At 38.1% G+C, this 19243-nt stretch overlaps 1 protein-coding gene across 2 annotated transcripts in view; it reads left to right on the top strand.

Moving 5' to 3' along the window:
* Window positions 1–19243, top strand: part of NEDD1 (NEDD1 gamma-tubulin ring complex targeting factor) — a 53612-nt gene that overhangs the window by 26400 nt on the left and 7969 nt on the right. For both annotated transcript variants that reach the window (XM_070370316.1, XM_005905543.3), the window contains exons 7-13: window positions 398–599; window positions 958–1153; window positions 4214–4342; window positions 10214–10261; window positions 11419–11621; window positions 12659–12812; window positions 13981–14137. In XM_070370316.1, coding sequence (XP_070226417.1) covers window positions 398–599; window positions 958–1153; window positions 4214–4342; window positions 10214–10261; window positions 11419–11621; window positions 12659–12812; window positions 13981–14137 — 1089 coding nt within the window. The remainder of the gene's footprint in view (window positions 1–397; window positions 600–957; window positions 1154–4213; window positions 4343–10213; window positions 10262–11418; window positions 11622–12658; window positions 12813–13980; window positions 14138–19243) is intronic.

Genomic DNA, 19243 nt, shown 5'->3' with positions numbered 1-19243 from the left:
CCTCTGTCTATGGAATTCTCCAGGCAAGAATACTGGAGTGGGTTGCCATTCCCTTCTCCAGAACCCTGAGGCTATAGAGACCTTAACTGTGGAGTCATATTCACTGCCAAAATAATAATTACTCAAGAAATAGGTCCTATTTCTAGAAAGTACAGAATGTATCTGTTAGAAGTGAATAGAAAAATAGGATGGAGTGCTTAGCAGTTCCTTATATTAGAAATGTCTCTAGGTCTAATTCTAAACTTCTGCTTTAGGCAGGTATTTGAGATGGATATTCTAAGTAAATAACTTTGCTGAATTCCAAGTAACTTTGGTTTTTGTTTACAGTTATTTATGTTGTATAGGCTTATATGCACACATCCACATATCTATATATACTTTGCTGTCCTTTCCAAAGGCTCGTGAAAACTTTAGTGGCTGATGCTCCCCTGACTGCGGTGGATTTCATGCCTGATGGAGCCACTTTGGCTATTGGATCCTCCCGTGGGAAAATATATCAATATGATTTAAGGATGCTGAAATCACCAATTAAAACCATCAGTGCACATAAGACATCTGTGCAATGTATAGCATTTCAGTACTCCACTGTTCTTTCTAAGGTAAGATAGTTTCAGCATTTTTTGATTGTACTAAATAAATCTAGATCAGAGTATAGAGGTCATACTTTTGCTTCAGAATCATTCATATCAAAACATTTTTAATAATTTTAGTACAAATCCTTTTGATACTTAGTTTTAAAACTTTTATTCATTTATTTTTTTGTACTTTTCACAATTCTCTCTCTTTAAAACTATAAAAGGCTTTTATGGTTCAGAGGGACACTCTCACATCCATCAGTGAGCTCAAGATTTCTAAGGGAAAAAAATATTTTTTAAATGAATAGGGATTTATAAAATATTAATGTATAGTATGGAGCATTAGAAACCTGAGCTTTTTACATATTCCATTACATTTCAGTCAGGTTTGAATAAGGGCTGTTCAAATAAGCCCACAGCTGTGAACAAACGCACTGCTAATGTGAGCGCTGGCGGAGGAGGAGCCCAGAATCCTGGAGTGGTCAGAGAGGCGGCTACCACATCCATCGCCACAGTTCCGCCTCAGCCCACGGCAGCCGCTGTGGGGAAGGGAGCAGTTGCTCCTCAGGACAAAGCAGGTAACTGTTGCTTATATATAGTATTTGGAGTTCCCATCCTGTTTCCTCCCCAAATGAATGTCATTATCACTTTTCTCAAGAACCTAGAATTTCAGTTCACTTGAGGACTTGGGTAAAATTATTAGTAGATAATGAGAATTGAAAAAGTGATAAGTTCTACTTTAGCTCTAACTTTTTAAAAAAAATTCATGAAAGATTCTTCACTTATTCTGTTTAGCTGAACTTCTGTTTTAAGAAATATTATCTTAAAAGTAGAATAATGCCCAATCAGAAGTACTGCTATGGACTAGATGACTTTTCATAGATTCTTTAGCTGAATCAATAGAGAATATGAAACTTTGATGGTTTCATTATGATTTGATCTCTTAGTTTAAAAAAAAAAGCTATTAATGGCTCTTTTACTTCATATTTCAAAATGGAAAGTAAATCAGGTGGTGAAATGAATATATTTAAGTGCTGAATAGTGCCTGGCACATATTAAGCAGTAAATTTGTCATTTGTTAAATAAAAGGGAATGAAAATGTTGTAATTTTTAAATAATTTCTATTCTGATAATCTTATCAGTTCTTAAATAAGAGTTCATTTAGACTTTGTAAAGGTATAATGTGATGATAAGCTTCCCCATACTTGTAGAAAATACTCTTCACCTACATTAAATAATTCCCTAAATTCCTGAAAGCCTTTTTGTTTTTATTTTAAGAAATTATGCTGTACTGTCAACTTTCAACATATTTTTTAAAATCTGCATGATATACCAGTATGTCGCCAAAGTACTCTTATCAGAATTGAAAGTACTCATGTCTTTTTTGATTTTCAGGATAAGTACTTAACTTGAACACAAATGCTTGTTGGTGCTTTTTCAGTTTCCTATAAAAAAATTTACTATTTCCAAGTATAAGCAAAACTTTAATTTGTTAGTCTTAATAGTGTAGAATAGTTTTTTTAAACAAATAGTAAGTATATTCACTATAAATTATCTGTGAATATCTGTATCATCCTTACGTAAAAATCATTATAAATTATATAAAAATAATAGGTTTCTTATTTAAGAACTTGCAGGAATGAATACTATTGCTGTCTCTTTAAAAGAATAAATGTTGCATTAACTATATTATGAGAACTGGCATTTTTCAAAATTACTATTTTATTCATAATTTTCAAAAATTAAACAAAATAAAGATTCTATCATTTATTGCAAGCTTGCTGAAGTCTCAGTGTCTTTCATTTAATTTTTCATAAGGAAGGTTATATGTAACAATGGCAACACTAATTAGATGTTCTAGACTTAGGTCTACAGGGCCATTATTTAATGATAATTCTTGGCTGATTAGCAGTTTCTGGCAAAATGAATGCTTACTGTGTACTCCCAAAGAGTTAGAACTTTGTGTTTATTAATTTTATTTTGAAATAATCACAGACTTACAGAAAAGTTTGAATAACACTGCAAAGAACTCTTGGGCTCTGGTATGTCCTTCAGCAGATTCACCATTTTGTAAACTCTGCCACATTTGCTTCATCATCTTCCCTCTCTCAGCTCACACACACAGATATACATTTTTCTCCCCCCTCTGAAGCATTGAGAATATATTAGGCTTCGGTCTTAGAACTGTCACCTTCCTACCTGGATGATGCTAGGCAGTTTTCTTTTTTGGGGGCAGTTTTCTTAACCACTTGTTGGAGTCTCATTTTTCTCTTCCATAGATAATATTTAACATTTAGAGTTATTGTGAAAATTGGAGAAAATGTATCAAAAGTGCCTGGTGGATGTAGGCACCCAATAAATTATAATGTTGTTAATATTGTCATTACAATCATTATTGTTACTATTACTTTAAGCATCATGTAAAATAAATTTAAAAATTGAAACAGTTCATATGGCTTTCTACTGAAGGCATCCTAATTTAGTTATTGAAAACAACCTCTGCAGGCTTTTTGCTAGTGCTCTTTTTCTGTAGGAAACAGCCATTTAAGAAATGAAAAATTAGACTTTCACACTATTTTCAAATGATACCAAGCTTCTGTTTCATAAAGTTCCAGAGGCTAGAGTTAGTCATTCAAATATGTTAAGGACCTAGAAAAAAGAGAGGAAATTTCCTCCGTTTAACCGTTTGTACACTTGGTATAAACACCCTTTTGTGATGGTGATAAAAATGTTTGGTCATATTTTAACTTTCTATGAGTGTACTATTGGTTAGGTTTATTTCATTAGCCAGGCTTGGACATTTTTTAATATTTTGAACAGAGCAAATCTTTGTTTTTATCCCAGGATTTTTCAGGTTTCATTTGGGACCAAGATGGCAAATAAAACACCTTTAAAAACAAAGGACAGAAATATGCTACTGATTCAAGTGCCAAGGTTTCATCAAAGTTCTTGATTCTCTAGAACTCAATCCTTGACCCAGAAATGAGCAAGAGGTTACTGAGCCTGCAGAATTCCTCTTAAAACGTCCCTGCCCTAAAGTCATATTGAGAGAGAAAGCACACTCTCTGCATAGCTGTGTGTCTCTATTATTAGTCTACTGTGCTGTTCTTTATGAGTTTGGTATTCTGGTTTCCTTCCTGTCTGGAAGCTGTCCTAAGATTAGTGAAGGCCTTTAAGGTCAGTAATGCTAAGAGCAATGTTAGGTTCCCACTGTTAGTGAAGAAAAAGATAAAGAAGGGAAAAGAAGAGATCATTCACTGTAAGTTGGGAAAGGAATCAACATCATTTGAATACTGCTGTGTGTTTGGTGCTGTACTTTATGCCTTAGAGACATTTTTTAATCATTGTAGATGATCCTGAGTCACTAACAAAAGTAAGCTGTGCTCAGTATACTTTGTATAAGAAAACTACATAAAATATTTAGAAAAGTGCTATCAAAATAGATTTAAAAAGTGGTGTTACATAAATAAGTTAGTTGCTTTTGAGGAGCCCTTCATTCCATGAAAATGATGGTTAACTGAGCTGTTGTTTAGTTTTAGTGTTGCCAATGATATAGGTAAGACAGTTTTTAGTTCCTAGCTTCTCATGATAAACTTATTTCAATATAATAACTTATTTTTATATCCAATTTCTATAAGGTCTGCCTCGAAGCATAAACACTGATACTTTATCAAAGGAAGCAGAGAGTGGGAAAAACCAGGATTTCTCCAACTTTGATGATTCTGGAAAAAGTAGTTTAGGTGACATGTTCTCACCTGTCAGAGATGGTAAGTCTGTTCAGATCAGAGGATCATGTTCTCTTGCTCTGGGGGCCATAATGTTTTTATTCTGGCTATAAGATGTGGATAATAGCTTCAGTCTCATGCTATTCATGACAGTTGCTGATTTTCTCAGTCCCTGAGGTGTTATCTTTCCCTTTGCCCTGAGATTTCAAATGCCATCTTTCTAAAATATATGCTAATAGTTTTCACATGGGAACCAAACAAATCGCTCTCAAGTTAGCCTTTTTAATTTCCACTGAAGTTTCTTCCAGGACATTCTGCTTCCACAGACATTCTTTTACTTGTATTTATTTCTAAGAAAGTCTGCCCCAAATCTTGGATATTTTGATAGGCAGAAAATATCTTCCTAACATAAAAAAAATGTTTCTTTGATTATTAGGAACCGGTATTAAGGGTTTTCATGGAGAAATATGGCTGGGGGTTAGATTGCCTCATCTTTTACACTAACTGTATGAAAGTACCCCCAACACACACACACACACACACACACACACACACACACACACACACTCTTACTCACTCTCCATAGCTAGTAGGTGTTCACACACATACATACTCACCCACTCACTCCCTCTCTCCTCTCCCCACATCACTAGTACGCATTGCCATTAAAAAGAAATAAGCCTAAAAAATGAAACAAAAAAACCTTTGCCAGTTTTTAAACAGGAACATTATGTATCATTGTTGTTTACTTTCTATGAACTAGGCACATGGTTTGGCTGTACTTTTTTTGGTGCTAATGTTCATACTGTTTTCTTTAATGGGATAGTCTCACTACTAACAACAGTTTTATCAACAGTATGGGGTAAATTTCCAGAGGATAATTTGGCAGACATAAATATTCATACTTTTCATACTGTTAATTCCATTTCTATAAATTTACCTTAGAAGATATTCAGAGAAACCCTCAGAGATTTGTGTTTACGGTTTATTTATAATAATGAAAAACAGAAGTGAATCTAAATGTCAGAGGCATCAGTGTGTTTAATTTATTATGTCCACTCATGATCTTGAAGAGGAACTAAAAAGCCTCTTGATGAAAGTGAAAGAGGAGAGTGAAAAAGTTGGTTTGAAGCTCAACATTGAGAAAACGAAGATCATGGCATCTGGTCCCATCACTTCATGGAAATAGATGGGGAAACAGTGTCAGACTTTATTTTTTGGGCTCCAAGATCACTGCGGATGGTGACTGCAGCCATGAAATTAAAAGACGCTTACTCCTTGGAAGGAAAGTTATGACCAACCTGGATAGCATACTGAAAAGCAGAGACATTACTTTGCCAACAAAGGTCCGTCTAGTCAAGGCTATGGTTTTTCCAGTGGTCATGTATGGATGTAAGAGTTGGACTGTGAGGAAAGCTGAGCACCGAAGAATTGATGCTTTTGAACTGTGGTGTTGGAGAAGACTCTTGAGAGTCCCTTGGACTGCACGGAGATCCAAGAGTCCATTCTGGAGGAGATCAGTCCTGGGATTTCTTTGGAAGGAAAGATGCTAAAGCTGAAACTCCAGTACTTTGGCCACCTCATGTGAAGAGTTGACTCATTGGAAAAGACTCTGATGCTGGGATGGATTGGGGGCAGGAGGAGAAGGGACGACAGAGGATGAGATGGCTGGATGGTATCACCGACTCAATGGACATGAGTTTGGGTGAATACGGGAGTCAGTGATGGACAGGGAGGCCTGGCGTGCTGCAATTCATGGGGTCGCAAAGAGTCGGACACGACTGAGCAACTGAACTGAACTGAACTGAACTCATGATCTTATAAAATTTAATTTTTTACTTTAAAATTGTCTTTCAAAATTTTCTTCAAGTGTCTTCTGCCTTACCCTGGCTTGAAAATGACTCCTTAAATTGCCCAAATTCCTACTTCTATCTAATAAAAGAAGAAGGATTCCTTTATTTCAAAATGACGAGAGGTCATACTACATAGTTGAGGGGTTCAGTTCAGTTCAATCGCTGAGTCGTGACTGACTCTTTGCGACCCCATGAATTGCAGCACGCCAGGCCTCCCTGTCCATCACCAACTCCTGGAGTTCACTCAGACTCACGTCCGTCAAGTCAGTGATGCCATCCAGCCATCTCATCCTCTGTCGTCCCCTTTTCCTCCTACCCCCAATTCCTCCCAGCATCAGAGTCTCTTCCAAGGAGTCAACTCTTCGCATGAGGTAGCCAAAGTATTGGAGTTTCAGCTTCAGCATCATTCCTTCCAAAGAAATCCCAGGGCTGATCTCCTTCAGAATGGACTGGTTGGATCTCCGTGCAGTCCAAGGGACTCTCAAGAGTCTTCTCCAATACCACAGTTCAAAAGCATCAATTCTTTGGCGCTCAGCCTTCTTCACAGTCCAACTCTCACATCCATACATGACTACAAGAAAAACCATAGCCTTGACTAGACGGACCTTCGTTGGCAAAGTAATGTCTCTACTTTTGAATATGCTATCTAGGTTGGTCATAACTTTCCTTCCAAGGAGTAAGTATCTTTTAATTTCATGGCTACAGTCACCATTTGCAGTGATTTTGGAGCCCCCCAAAATAGAGTCTGATACTGTTTCCACTGTTTCCCCATCTATTTCCCATGAAGTGATGGGACCAGATGCCATGAGCTTCGTTTTCTGAATGTTGAGCTTTAAGCCAATTTTTTCACTCTCCTCCTTCACGTTCATCAAGAGGCTTTTGAGTTCCTCTTCACTTTCTGCCATAAGGGTGGTGTCATCTGCATATCTGAGGTTATTGATATTTCTCCCGGCAATCTTGATTCCAGTTTGTGTTTCTTGCAGTCCAGCGTTTCTCATGATGTACTCTGCATATAAGTTAAATAAGCAGGGTGACAATATACAGCCTTGACGTACTCCTTTTCCTATTTGGAACCAGTCTGTTGTTCCATGTCCAGTTCTAATGTTGCTTCCTGACCTGCAGATTTCTCAAGAGGCAGGTCAGGTGTTCTGGTATTCCCATCTCTTTCAGAATTTTCCACAGTCTGGTGTGATCCACACAGTCAAAGGCTTTGGCATAATCAATAAAGCATAAATAGATGTTTTTCTGGAACTCTCTTGCTTTTTCCATGATCCAGCAGATGTTGGCAATTTGATCTCTGGTTCTTCTGCCTTTTCTAAAACCAGCTTGAACATCAGGAAGTTTACAGTTCACGTATTGCTGAAGCCTGGCTTGGAGAATTTTAAGCATTACTTTACTAACATATGAGATGAGTGCAATTGTGTGGTAGTTTGAGAATTCTTTGGCATTGCCTTTCTTTGGGATTGGAATGAAAGCTGACCTTTTCCAGTTGTGTGGCCACTGCGGAGTTTTCCAAATTTGCTGGCGTATTGAGTGCAGCACTTTCACAGCATCATCTTTCAGGATTTGAAATAGCTCAACTGGAATTCCATCACCTCCACTAGCTTTGTTCATAGTGATGCTTTCTAAGGCCCACTTCACTTCACATTCCAGGATGTCTGGCTTTAGGTCAGTGATCACACCATCGTGATTATCTGGTTCATGAAGATCTTTTTTGTACAGTTCTTCTGTGTATTCTTGCCACCTCTTCTTAATATCTTCTGCTTCTCTTAGGTCCATACCATTTCTGTCCTTTATCAAGCCCATCTTTGCATGAAATGTTCCCTTGGTATCTCTAATTTTCTTGAAGAGATTCCTAGTCTTTCCCATTCTGTTGTTTTCCTCTATTTCTTTGCATTGATCGCTGAGGAAGGCTTTCTTATTTCTTCTTGCTATTCTTTGGAACTCTGCATTCAGATGCTTATATCTTTCCTTATCTCCTTTGCTTTTCACTTTTCTCCTTTTCACAGCTATTTGTAAGGGCTCCCCAGACAGCCATTTTGCTTTTTTGCATTTCTTTTCCATGGGGATGGTCTTGATCCCTGTCTCCTGTACAATGTCACGAACCTCATTCCATAGTTCTTCAGGCACTCTCTCTATCAGATCTAGTCCCTTAAATCTATTTCTCACTTCCACTGTATAATCATAAGGGATTTGATTTAGGTCATACCTGAATGGTCTAGTGGTTTTCCCTACTTTCTTCAATTTAAGTCTGGGTTTGGTAATAAGGAGTTCATGATCGGAGCCACAGTCAGCTCCCGGTCTTGTTTTTGTTGACTGTATATAACTTCTCCATTTTTGGCTGCAAAGAATATAATCAATCTGATTTCAGTGTTGACCATCTGGTGATGTCCATGTGTAGAGTCTTCTCTTGTGTTGTTGGAAGAGGGTGTTTACTATGACCAGTGCATTTTCTTGGCAAAACTCTATTAGTCTTTGCCCTGCTTCATTCCTTATTACATGGCCAAATTTGCCTCTTACTCCAGGTGTTTCTTGACTTCCTACTTTTGCATTCCAGTCCCCTATAATGAAAAGGACATCTTTTTTGGGTGTTAGTTCTAAAAGGTCTTGTAGGTCTTCATAGAACCGTTCAACTTCAGCTTCTTCAGCGTTACTGGTTGGGGCATAGACTTGGATTACTGTGATATTGAATGGTTTGCCTTGGAAATGAACAGAGATTATTCTGTCATTTTTGAGATTGCATCCAAGTACTACATTTCGGACTCTTTTGTTGACCATGATGGCTACTCCATTTCTTCTGAGGGATTCCTGCCCGCAGTAGTAGATATAATGGTCATCTGAGTTAAATTCACCCATGGAAAGATATGGGCAAAGCAGGTAGAAGTGGCTTGGGCTGGAGATCAGAAAGGTTTTGGAGTTTAGTACCCAATTGGGGAGCTTTGTTTATGAGAATCGCTGGAGTAATTTTTAATTTGAATTTAATTTTCTAATTAAAGGGGCTTTTTGGAAGTGTTTGAGTTATAAATAAATCTTATTTAATGGTGTTTGATGGTAAAGTACAGGATATAAACTTCCTTTTAATTGCTTTTGCTGTTTAAAGAAGATATGATTAGAATTTGTGCCATATGCCCTTCCATTTATTAGAGTTTGATATTAATAAGAAAAAATGTGGATACTAAATATAGTACTGGTTTCACTGTCAAGAGGTTTGAATTTTAATCTCTAAGAGTCAGTACTACTTAGGTAAAAGGCTTAATCTTTTTTCCTCAATTTCTTCATTTTTTAAATAATACTTTTGCTTTTATTAGGAAAAAATGAATAACTTCTAAAAATGTGTGTTGTATGATTACTAGATGTAATACACACATGCAGACAGAGATATGAATGAATGGAGATATGGATGAGAGTCCTACTCATGTGATAATCATGTATGATAATTCACTGACCATTTGAATTTCTGGGGAATTTTTAAATGACCTTTCCCCATTTTTATGTTAATCTATTAAAATTGAGATAAGCAGTTTTTGGTTGTTACTTGATAAATGAATAATGAAATATTCTTAAACATATTCTGTCATTGAAAAGATATTGATAAAACCTTATATTTTTAATTAACATTGTGTTGTTTGCAAAATATTTTTACATTATTTCAGTTGATCCTTAAAACAGTTTTCTGAGGTGGTCGGGACATTATCCTCATTATATAGGTACAGAAACTGAAGCATAATTGTATTAAAGTCTTGTCCAAGGTCACAAAACTGTTAAGTGGTACAGGTAGACCTGGATGACAGGTCTTTGGAACCTCCTCCAGTGCTTTTTCTAGTATACCTTGTTGTCTCATTAAATGACTCTATATCATAGAATTATCTTTTCATATTTGCTACTATGCATGAAGGTAAAAGAGTGAAAAGAGAATTTTTAGGAGTACTAGCTTTACCTTCATTTAGATTTTTCTTCATAAAATCATTAGTCTCTGAACTCTTTAGGGAACGGATAGGAAACCTCAATTGTTGTGGCTTCTTTTGCATTTTTTAAATTTTATTTTCTAATTTTATTATAGATGCTGTAGTTAGCAAAGGAGGTGATGAGTCCATCGGCAAAGGAGATGGTAAGAACCGTTGAGAAGTATTTTTTATCAATGTTAAAAGTGATTTTGTGTTATCTACGTCTGTGTAACAAATTACCCCAACATTTTGAAGCTTAAAAGAATATTTATATCATATAATTGTGGGTTAAGAATCCAAGCATGGCTTAGCTGGATGCCTTTGGCATCAGGTATCTCATGATGCTTTAACTAGGGTGTCAACAGGACTACAGTCATCTCAGGGTATGACTGGGCAAGGATCTGCTTCCAAATTCATTCATGTGGCTGTTGGCTAAAGATACCAGTCCTTACTCATGTGGGCAGCTGACAGCATAGCAGCTGACTTCACTCAGAGCTGTTGTGAGATGGAGAGAGCACTCAGGATGGACGCTAAAGGACTTCCCTAGTGGTCCAGTGGTTAAGAATCTGCCTGCCAATGCAGGGGACAAAGGTTTGATCCCTGGTCCAAGAAGATTGCACATACCGCGGAGCATCTAAGCCCGTGCACCACAACTCCTGAAGCCCATGCCTTAGGGCCTATCTGTACGCCTCAACACGAGAAGCCACTGTGGTGAGAAGCACGTGTGCAGTAATGAAGACCCAGCACAGCCCAAAGTAGATAAATAAAATATTTTTTTAAAGATGGAAGCCACAGTATGTTTGAAGTGAGGTCCACTACTTTTGCTATGTGCTCTTTTTTGGAAGCAAGTTCCTAGGTCCAACCCACATTCTAAGGGAGGTGATTATATGAGGCTGTGGATCCTTGGGAGGAGGCAGGGATCTTGAGGAGCCATCTTAGAGACTGTTTACCAAGATCCACCACAGATACATACCAAATTGACAGTTTTATCAAACATTTTTATTGACTAAAACAGTCATCATGCTTTGCAGTTTTTGGCATATCTTCACATACAGTTTCTCTTTTATACCTCATCATTTAGGGCAGTGGATATCATCATTCATACTTACAGATCACTTAAACAGTCACAAACAGTTTTACAACTCTTACCCCAAAAACTCAAATGAAGTAAGGGGTAGAGCTGACAAGTGAACTTGTCTTCTGAATCCAGATCCCATGTCTTCCTACTATATTAACATATCTATTATATTAAGTGCTTTTCTTAAATATGCAAGACTGGGGGACAGTCCATGTAAGTGCTGGCTTTTTTCTTCTTTTTCAGGCCTTGACTTTCTACCACAGTTGAACTCAGTGTTTCCTCCAAGAAAAAATCCAGTAGTTTCAAACACTTCAGTATTGCATTCTAGTCCTCTTAATGTCTTTATGGGGTCTCCTGGGAAAGAAGAAAATGAAAATCACGATCTGACAGCTGAATCTAAGAAAATGTATCTGGGAAAACAGGAATCTAAAGACTCCTTCAAGCAGGTATCTGCCTGTAAATGATATTGAACTCACTGCGTGTGTTTATTACTAGCAAGTATAATACATCTCATCACTAGAAAGCAGGCAGCTGCCACTGGATATGTCCTAATTATTGACAGTGCTGTGCACTTACTAGGTGGAAAATATTCTTAAGTCTTGATGTCACATGCTAAAAACTGAAGAACACTTTTGAAATCTGTCTTTGGATATGTTGGAGGTAACAGCAGGTATAATCTTACACTGTTTTTTCCCTAAGACAAGATACTTGATTTAACTGTCTGTAAGAATATTTTATCCCTGAATTCTTTTAGAATGTATTTCCATTGCAGCACAAAGCACCAAGTTGGTGCTTTTACCCTAAGTCTTAGAGCAAATTGACGGTGCTGAGAATGTGATTCATCATATTACCTTCTGCTGTAATCTAGTAGGATCTGTTGTTTAGTATGTCTATTTTCATACTTATCTTTTAGAATGGTATTGAAAAGATATTTAAGAAATATGAAAATCCTTTGACTTATTTTTCAAATATTCCTGACTAGTTATCACATGAGAGTTTGGGGATTTATTTTTTATTTACTTTTTGGCCTGTGATTGCCATCTTAAATGATATTCAACAGCAGATTCTTAGTAAATAAGCTTTTCCTTGTCATCATCAGAATCATCAAAATTGTTTTTGATTAGTAAAGTTAATTATTTTGCCATGGCCCTAGCAACATTTTCTTTTCTCCTTCAAGATTCCTTTCTGTTCTTCCTTTTTCTGACCCTATTTACTGGGGAAAAATAGAGAAAAGTAGATACAAATTATATGGGTAATATGGATAAAACCAGAATTTTTTAACTTTTGTATTGGGGTATAGCTAATTAACAGTGTTGTGATAGTTTTAGGTGAACAACTGTGCATATATGTGTATCCATTCTCGCCCAAACTCCCCTCCCATCCAGGCTGCCACATAACATTGAACAGAGTTCCATGTGCTTTACAGTAGGTCCTTTGGATAAAACCAGAATTTATATATTAATTATTTATTTTAAATGTGAAGTTTGCAAAGTTGATCTCCGGTGCTGAAACTGGAAATCTAAATGCCTCTCCATCATCTAACCAAACAAGAAGCCCTGAGAAATTTGAAAAGCCAGAAAAAGAAATTGAAGCCCAGTTAATAAATGAACCTCCAGGCAATGGATCCTCAACTCCAAGTAAGAACATAAACTTCTGATGTTTGAGTGTTAAGTTGAAAACTCCCATTATTTAACTTGTAAAGGATAAGTTGACAGTGATCACAGATGAAAAAGTTACAGGAATTTAAAATTTGTGACCCTAGTGCGTGACTCTCTTACTGCTACTGCTAAGTCACTTCAGTCGTGTCTGACTCTGCGACCCCATAGATGGTAGCTCACCAGGCTCCCCCGTCCCTGGGATTCTCCAGGCAAGAACACTGGAGTGGGTTGCCATTTCCCTCTCCAATGCGTAAAGATGAAAAGTGAAAGTGAAGTCGCTCAGTCGTGTCCGACTCTAGTGACCCCATGGACTGACTGCATGCAGCCTACCAGGCTCCTCCGTCCATGGGATTTTCTAGGCAAAAGTACTGGAGTGGGGTGCCATTGCCTTCTCTGGACTCTCTTACTAGAAGACAATAAAACGAAAGGTTAAATTCAACCACATTAATTTGGTATTCTTTGGGTATGAATTTCATTTTCAATCCAATATGTAAGTGTCTTGTCTACTGTGGTACAGATAGGAATATAATATAGGGTCATTAACTACCTGAAAATGTCTTTTTCTTTTTCCATATTAAAGTTCTGTCTATATAGAGTTCATGGCAGAGACCCTAAAAACTTGGTCACATTTAAAGCAATATTAGGTTTAGCGATAGGAGTTATCTATACAAAAGAACTCTTTGTATAGAAGGAGCTCTTTTATATAGATACCTGTATTTTGAGGTTTCTGTGGATATACTGCATTAGCTTAAACTCTAGGGCTTTGCCTGAGAACTACTTTACTCCTATGTCCCTTCTGTTTGTTTCTAATAGTCTTGGTTTATCCAGCAGCTCGTCACATTCATTTTTTGTAAGAGAAAATGGTTCAGCGATCCTTTAAGACTTAATTCCTCTGTCAGATGTTATTACATTAGACAGTTGGCAATTTATCTATATATATGAATGACTTATAGAAGTGACATCATAGAAAGTTTCTAAGACTTGTGTTCCAGACAGTGAATTTTTCTAAATGTCATGGGAGCACTGGCTTTTTTTTTTTTGGTGGGGAGGGGGTGTTGCCAGTTTTTCAGGCTTTCTCATGCTGAATCATATTTGATGTCTCTTAGTCCAAGCTGACTATTAATATTTTCTCAAATTTTTATTTCAGATCCAAAGATAGCATCCTCTGTCACTGCTGGAGTTGCTGGTTCACTATCAGAAAAAATCGTTGATACCATTGGAAATAGTCGGCCAAATGCACCGCTGTCATCTGTTCAGATCCGTTTTATTCAGAACATGATACAGGAAACTCTGGATGACTTTAGGTAATTGGGAAATTACTCTTTCTATCTAGACTTCGACTAGCTTTTATTGTTAGGTGTAAAACCGTACCTATGAGTAATGGTGGTGGTGACTACTTTAGCCTAGGTTCTAGGATCTGTAAAAACGTAGAAGACATGATGAGTTTTGTGACTCTTTAAGTGCCGAGTTTATTTTCTATCAGCTAGGGAAAGGCACGTTTCCCTGGGGCAGTTAACAGAGGACTTGAAAGTGTGGCAGCTAGCTGCCACTGTGAATTTTTTTATCATTAAAATGTGGACAGATTCTGATAGGCTCAAATGGGATTCCTACAGTATTTATAGACTGCCTGTTAACTATGCTATGTGCAGTAATATGGTAGAGAAAGACATTTTTAAAGGAATTCTGAATATTTTCAAATAGAATGTGTCAGAATATACCTGGTGGCTCAGACGGTAAAGAATCTGACCCCAGTACAGGAGACCCAGGTTCGATCCCTGGATCAGGAAGAACCCCTGGAGAAGGGAACGGCTACCCACTCCAGTGTTCTTGCCTAGAGAATTTCATGGCCAGAGGAGCCTGGTGGGCTACAGTTGATGGGATCACAGAGAGTTGGACTCAACTGAGCAACTAACACACACAGAGAACATTAACACAGAATTTTTAAAAGTTCTTGCCTGGATCTGTCCTTGTCTTCTCATTCTGAATTTTGAACATTGTAAGAATGTTCTAGAATGTTAGTTCCTTTTACGTGTCTTCTCAATATATTTTGAAAGCTCTTTTCAATTATCAGAATCTTTTTGCGTTTTTTTTTCCCTTTCTGACCTTTACTTACTTAGTACTCTTGCTCAGATTTGGGATATCATGAGCAAGAATGTTGGAGAAGATGTGCAGTTTTTGTTGTTACATGTTTCTTTTTAATGTTAAAAATGTTTTGAAAAAAAAATTAAATGTTAAATATATTTCTAAAGAAAAATAATCAATTTGACTTTTTTAATTAATTAATTTATTAATTTAAATGGGAGGATAATTACTTTACACTATCATGGTAGTTTTTGCCATACATGAATCCTGGAGAAGGAAATGGCAACCCAGTCTAGTACTCTTGCCTAGAGAATTCCGTGGACAGAGGAGCCTGGTGGGCTGCTGTCCATGGGGTCACACAGAGTCAGACACAACTGAAGCGACTTAGCATAGATGCATACATTGGAGACAACCCACTCCAGTATTCTTGCCTGGAGAATCCCAGGGATCCCAGGGGCTGCCTCGTGGGCTGCCGTCTATGGGGTCACACAGAGTCAGACATAACTGAAGTGACAGCAGCAGCAGCAGCAACATGAATCAGCCACGGGTGCACATGTGTCCCCCCATCCTGAACCCCCCTCCCACCTTCCTCCCTACTCCATCCCTCTGGGTTGTCCCAGATCACTGGCTTTGAGTACCCTGCTTCATGCATCAAACTTGCACTGGTCATCCATTTTACATATGGTACTATACATGTTTCAATGGTTTTCTCTCAAATCATCCCATCCTCGCCTTCTCCCACATAGTCCAAAAGTCTGTTCTTTATATCTGTGTCTCTTTTGCTATCTTGCATATAGGGTCATCGTTACAGTCTTTCTGAATTCCACATATATGTGTTAATATACTGTATTGGTGTTTCTCTTTCTTCACTCTGTATAATAGGCTCCAGTTTCATCCACCTCATCAGAATGGACTTAAATGTGTTCCTTTTTATAGCTGAGTAATATTCCATTGTGTATATGTACCACAGCTTCCTTATCCTTTCATCTGCTGATGGACATCTAGGTTGCTTCCATGTCCAGGCTATTGTAAACAGTGCTGCGATGAACATTGGGGTACATGTGTCTCTTTCAATTCTGGTTTCCTCATTGTGTATGCCTAGCAGTGGGATTGCTGGGTCGTATGGCAGTTCTGTTTCCAGTTTTTTTAAGGAAATCTCCACATTGTTCCCCATAGTGGCTGTACTAATTTGCATTCCCACCAACAGTGTAAGAGGGTTCCCTTTTCTCCATACCCTCTCCAATATTTATTGTTTGTAGACTTTGATAGCAGCCATTCTGACCGGCGTGAGATGATACCTCATTGTGGTTTTGATTTGCATTTCCATGATAATGAATGATGTTGAGCATCTTTTCATGTGTTTATTAGCCATCTGTACGTCTTCTTTGGAGAAATGTCTATTTAGTTCTTTTGCCCACTTTTTGATTGGGTTGTTCATTTTCTTGTATCATTTTGACATTTATAATGTGCCTCGTATGTATTGGTACTGAGGATACAAAAACAGGTGATCTGCCCACAAAGACATTATAGTTTAATTAAGACAGGTATAGTGTGTCCTGCTGTGATGTGTGTTTCTTTGATGTGAAGTAACTCATTTGTAAATAGGGCAGCGATGATAGTATGATGAGGAAGTTTTCTTGGTTTGTGTAACAGCTGTCAAAACAAAGAACATGAACACAGGTAAAGGCTGCAAGCCACCTGTCTATGTCCATCTCTTTCTCTTCCCTTCCTCTTAACTTGATTTGGCTATGTGCTGTGTGTTAAGAAGTGCTTATTTTGTGATTTTTTTCCTCATCTTTGGGCATTTTATTTTTGCCTTCATGCTTGAGAGCCCCAGTCCTTTCTCTTATCTTCTTTCCCCTTTTATCAAGTAACCCTCACTTTTTTTTAGGGTAAAATCTTTGATTATTCAATATTTAAGCTGTGCTAGTATTTTTATTAGGATTTAATTGTTTCTGTTAGCACTCTGGTTGCAAAGTTTGTATAGATTTTGAGTGATCTTCCAGAGTTCTTTTCCTTTAAATTGTGTTCTTTTCTTTTTTTTTTTCAGTGTTATGGTAAGAATACTTGCTATGAGATCTACTCTCTTGGAACTTCAAGTGTATAGCATAATGGTATTGTTAACTGTAGACACAGTGTTGCACAGCAGGCCTCTTGAACTTACTCATTTTGTGAAACTGAAATTTTCTGTTCCTCAATTAGCATCTCTCTGTTTCCCCTTCTCCCCAGCCCCAACACCCATCATCCTGTTCCTTGCTTCCATGAGTTTTATTCGATATCTCATGACTATTTTATTAGACATCTCATGCACACGGGATTATGCAGTATTTGTGTTTCTGTGTCTGGCTTATTTCACTTAGTTAGCATTGTGTCCTCCAGGTTCATGCGTGTTGTCACATGTCACAATTTCTTTCTGTTTTAAGGCTGAATATTCTGTTATATGCACATACCACATTTAAAAAAATCTGGTCCTATTATTTTCCATACATAGTTTTTAAAAATATGAGCTATTTCAGGAATGTGTCTGTGGGGAAAAAAATAGCAGAATTGTCTGGATACAGCTGTAATATAATGTGGAACAAAACAGTTGTTGAAAACACAGAAAGGGAGCAGTTACATTGGGGCAAATTTAGAAAGAAATCACTGTCCTGCCTTCAGCTTTCAGCTTGCGTTGTGTGCCTGTACCTAGGGAGTGAGGGCGGCTAGGGGCCCCTCTCCACTCTTCTTCCCCTCCGCCACCCATAGGCAGCCTCTGCTTAGAAACCTGGTGAGGACCCGGAATGACTCAGAGGATTTCTGTAAATTCAGTTGCTCTTACTTCAGCCTTTAGTAGGTCTTGCCAGCCAGACCTTACTTAGAACAAGCTACAGATGGGGCTGTCTGCTAGCTGTTCCCCCTCAGCCTGGAGGCCGCCTTTTCCGTGACGGCCTTCATGCTTCAGGGGTTCTCCTCTGCTGCCCTAAGTCTTCACCAGGCTCTGTGCATCTGTGCCCCAGGGGCACTGTCTCTGAGCCCTCCTGCTTTGCCCCTAATTTTTACAGAGCATTCAGTGAAGGCCTATGGTGAAAAGTTGTTGAGTGAATGGAGACTTTACATTTGGCTGGGATTCCCTTGGGATTCTAAGCTTGTGGCAGTCTTCACTTGGCCTTTAAAAATCTAGAGAAGTTTCATCTAGTTCTCTTTACCCTGTCAGTGGCAGCTTTCTTCACACACTGCTCTTGTCAAGGATGAAAACAATTGTGGGTCTCTCTTCTTCTGGAGGGACTCACCATTTTCTGGATTTAAATTCACTTAGATTTCTTTGTACTCAAAGTTGAATTTATTTTGAAATGTGTGATTTTATAGGTTATCTGGCTGCTGCTCATTATTAGAGTTGGAGAGCTTACATCCTAAGCAGAAGCCTGCAGGTTTACTTCTGTTGTCTTTCAAGATTTAAGTTTCCTCTAGCAAGCAAATCACTTCCTGGGTTTTTAGTTTGTTTCTGGTTTTTTGTCTTGGTGGGTTCTGAGCTTTAAACCTCCAATTCTAAAGCATCACAAGGCCTCCCAGATCCTTTCCTCCTCTTTAGCGGCCACTTTATGTTTGGTTTCCTGCCATCTAACTTCAGTACAGGCACAGCTTAGGAGTCAAAGATGTCTTGAGGGGAGACTGCACAGTTTCAGGTTTATTTTCTACTGATACCCCCTTCCCAGAAACCTTGCAGCTCTGGCTGCCTTGGGAGTTCTGAATTCTAATACTCCCCAACCCAGTGAGACTGTCTCAGACTCTGGGCCACTGCTTTCCTCCCCGTCTCTTTTCCCCGTACTGTGGAATCAGCTCATCCCCCAGAGGTGAACAGAGGTAGTTGTGAAGCTTACCTAGTAGATCCCCTTGTTTACAAGACTGTAAAGCTACCAGCCCTGGTTACCTTAGTGGTTCTATGATGCCTTCACTTCTTGTTTTTGTTACTTTGTGTTTTCAATACAGCATTTGTCATAGTTAAAAACAGAAGAGAAACTTTTTAAAAAGTACTTGTAATTGTTGCGATAGAAAAAATAAGATTCTTGGGAGGATATCTAAGGATGGTAAAGATCTGTATAGAAAAACATTTAAAAATGTATTCAGTTCAGTTCAGTTGCTCAGTCATGTCCGACTCTTTGCGACCCCATGAATTGCAGCACGCCAGGTCTCCCTGTCCATCACCAACTCCCTGATTTCACTGAGACTCACGTCCGTCAAGTCAGTGATGCCATCCAGCCATCTCATCCTCTGTCGTCCCCTTCTCCTCCTGCCCCCAATTCCTCCCAGCATCAGAGTCTTTTCCAGTGAGTCAACTCTTCGCATGAGGT

The sequence above is a fragment of the Bos mutus genome, chromosome 5 (assembly GCF_027580195.1).
Source record: "Bos mutus isolate GX-2022 chromosome 5, NWIPB_WYAK_1.1, whole genome shotgun sequence".
Taxonomy (NCBI): domain Eukaryota; kingdom Metazoa; phylum Chordata; class Mammalia; order Artiodactyla; family Bovidae; genus Bos; species Bos mutus.
Note: the sequence above shows the minus strand (reverse complement) of the source record. Positions and strands in the feature narration are given on the sequence as shown.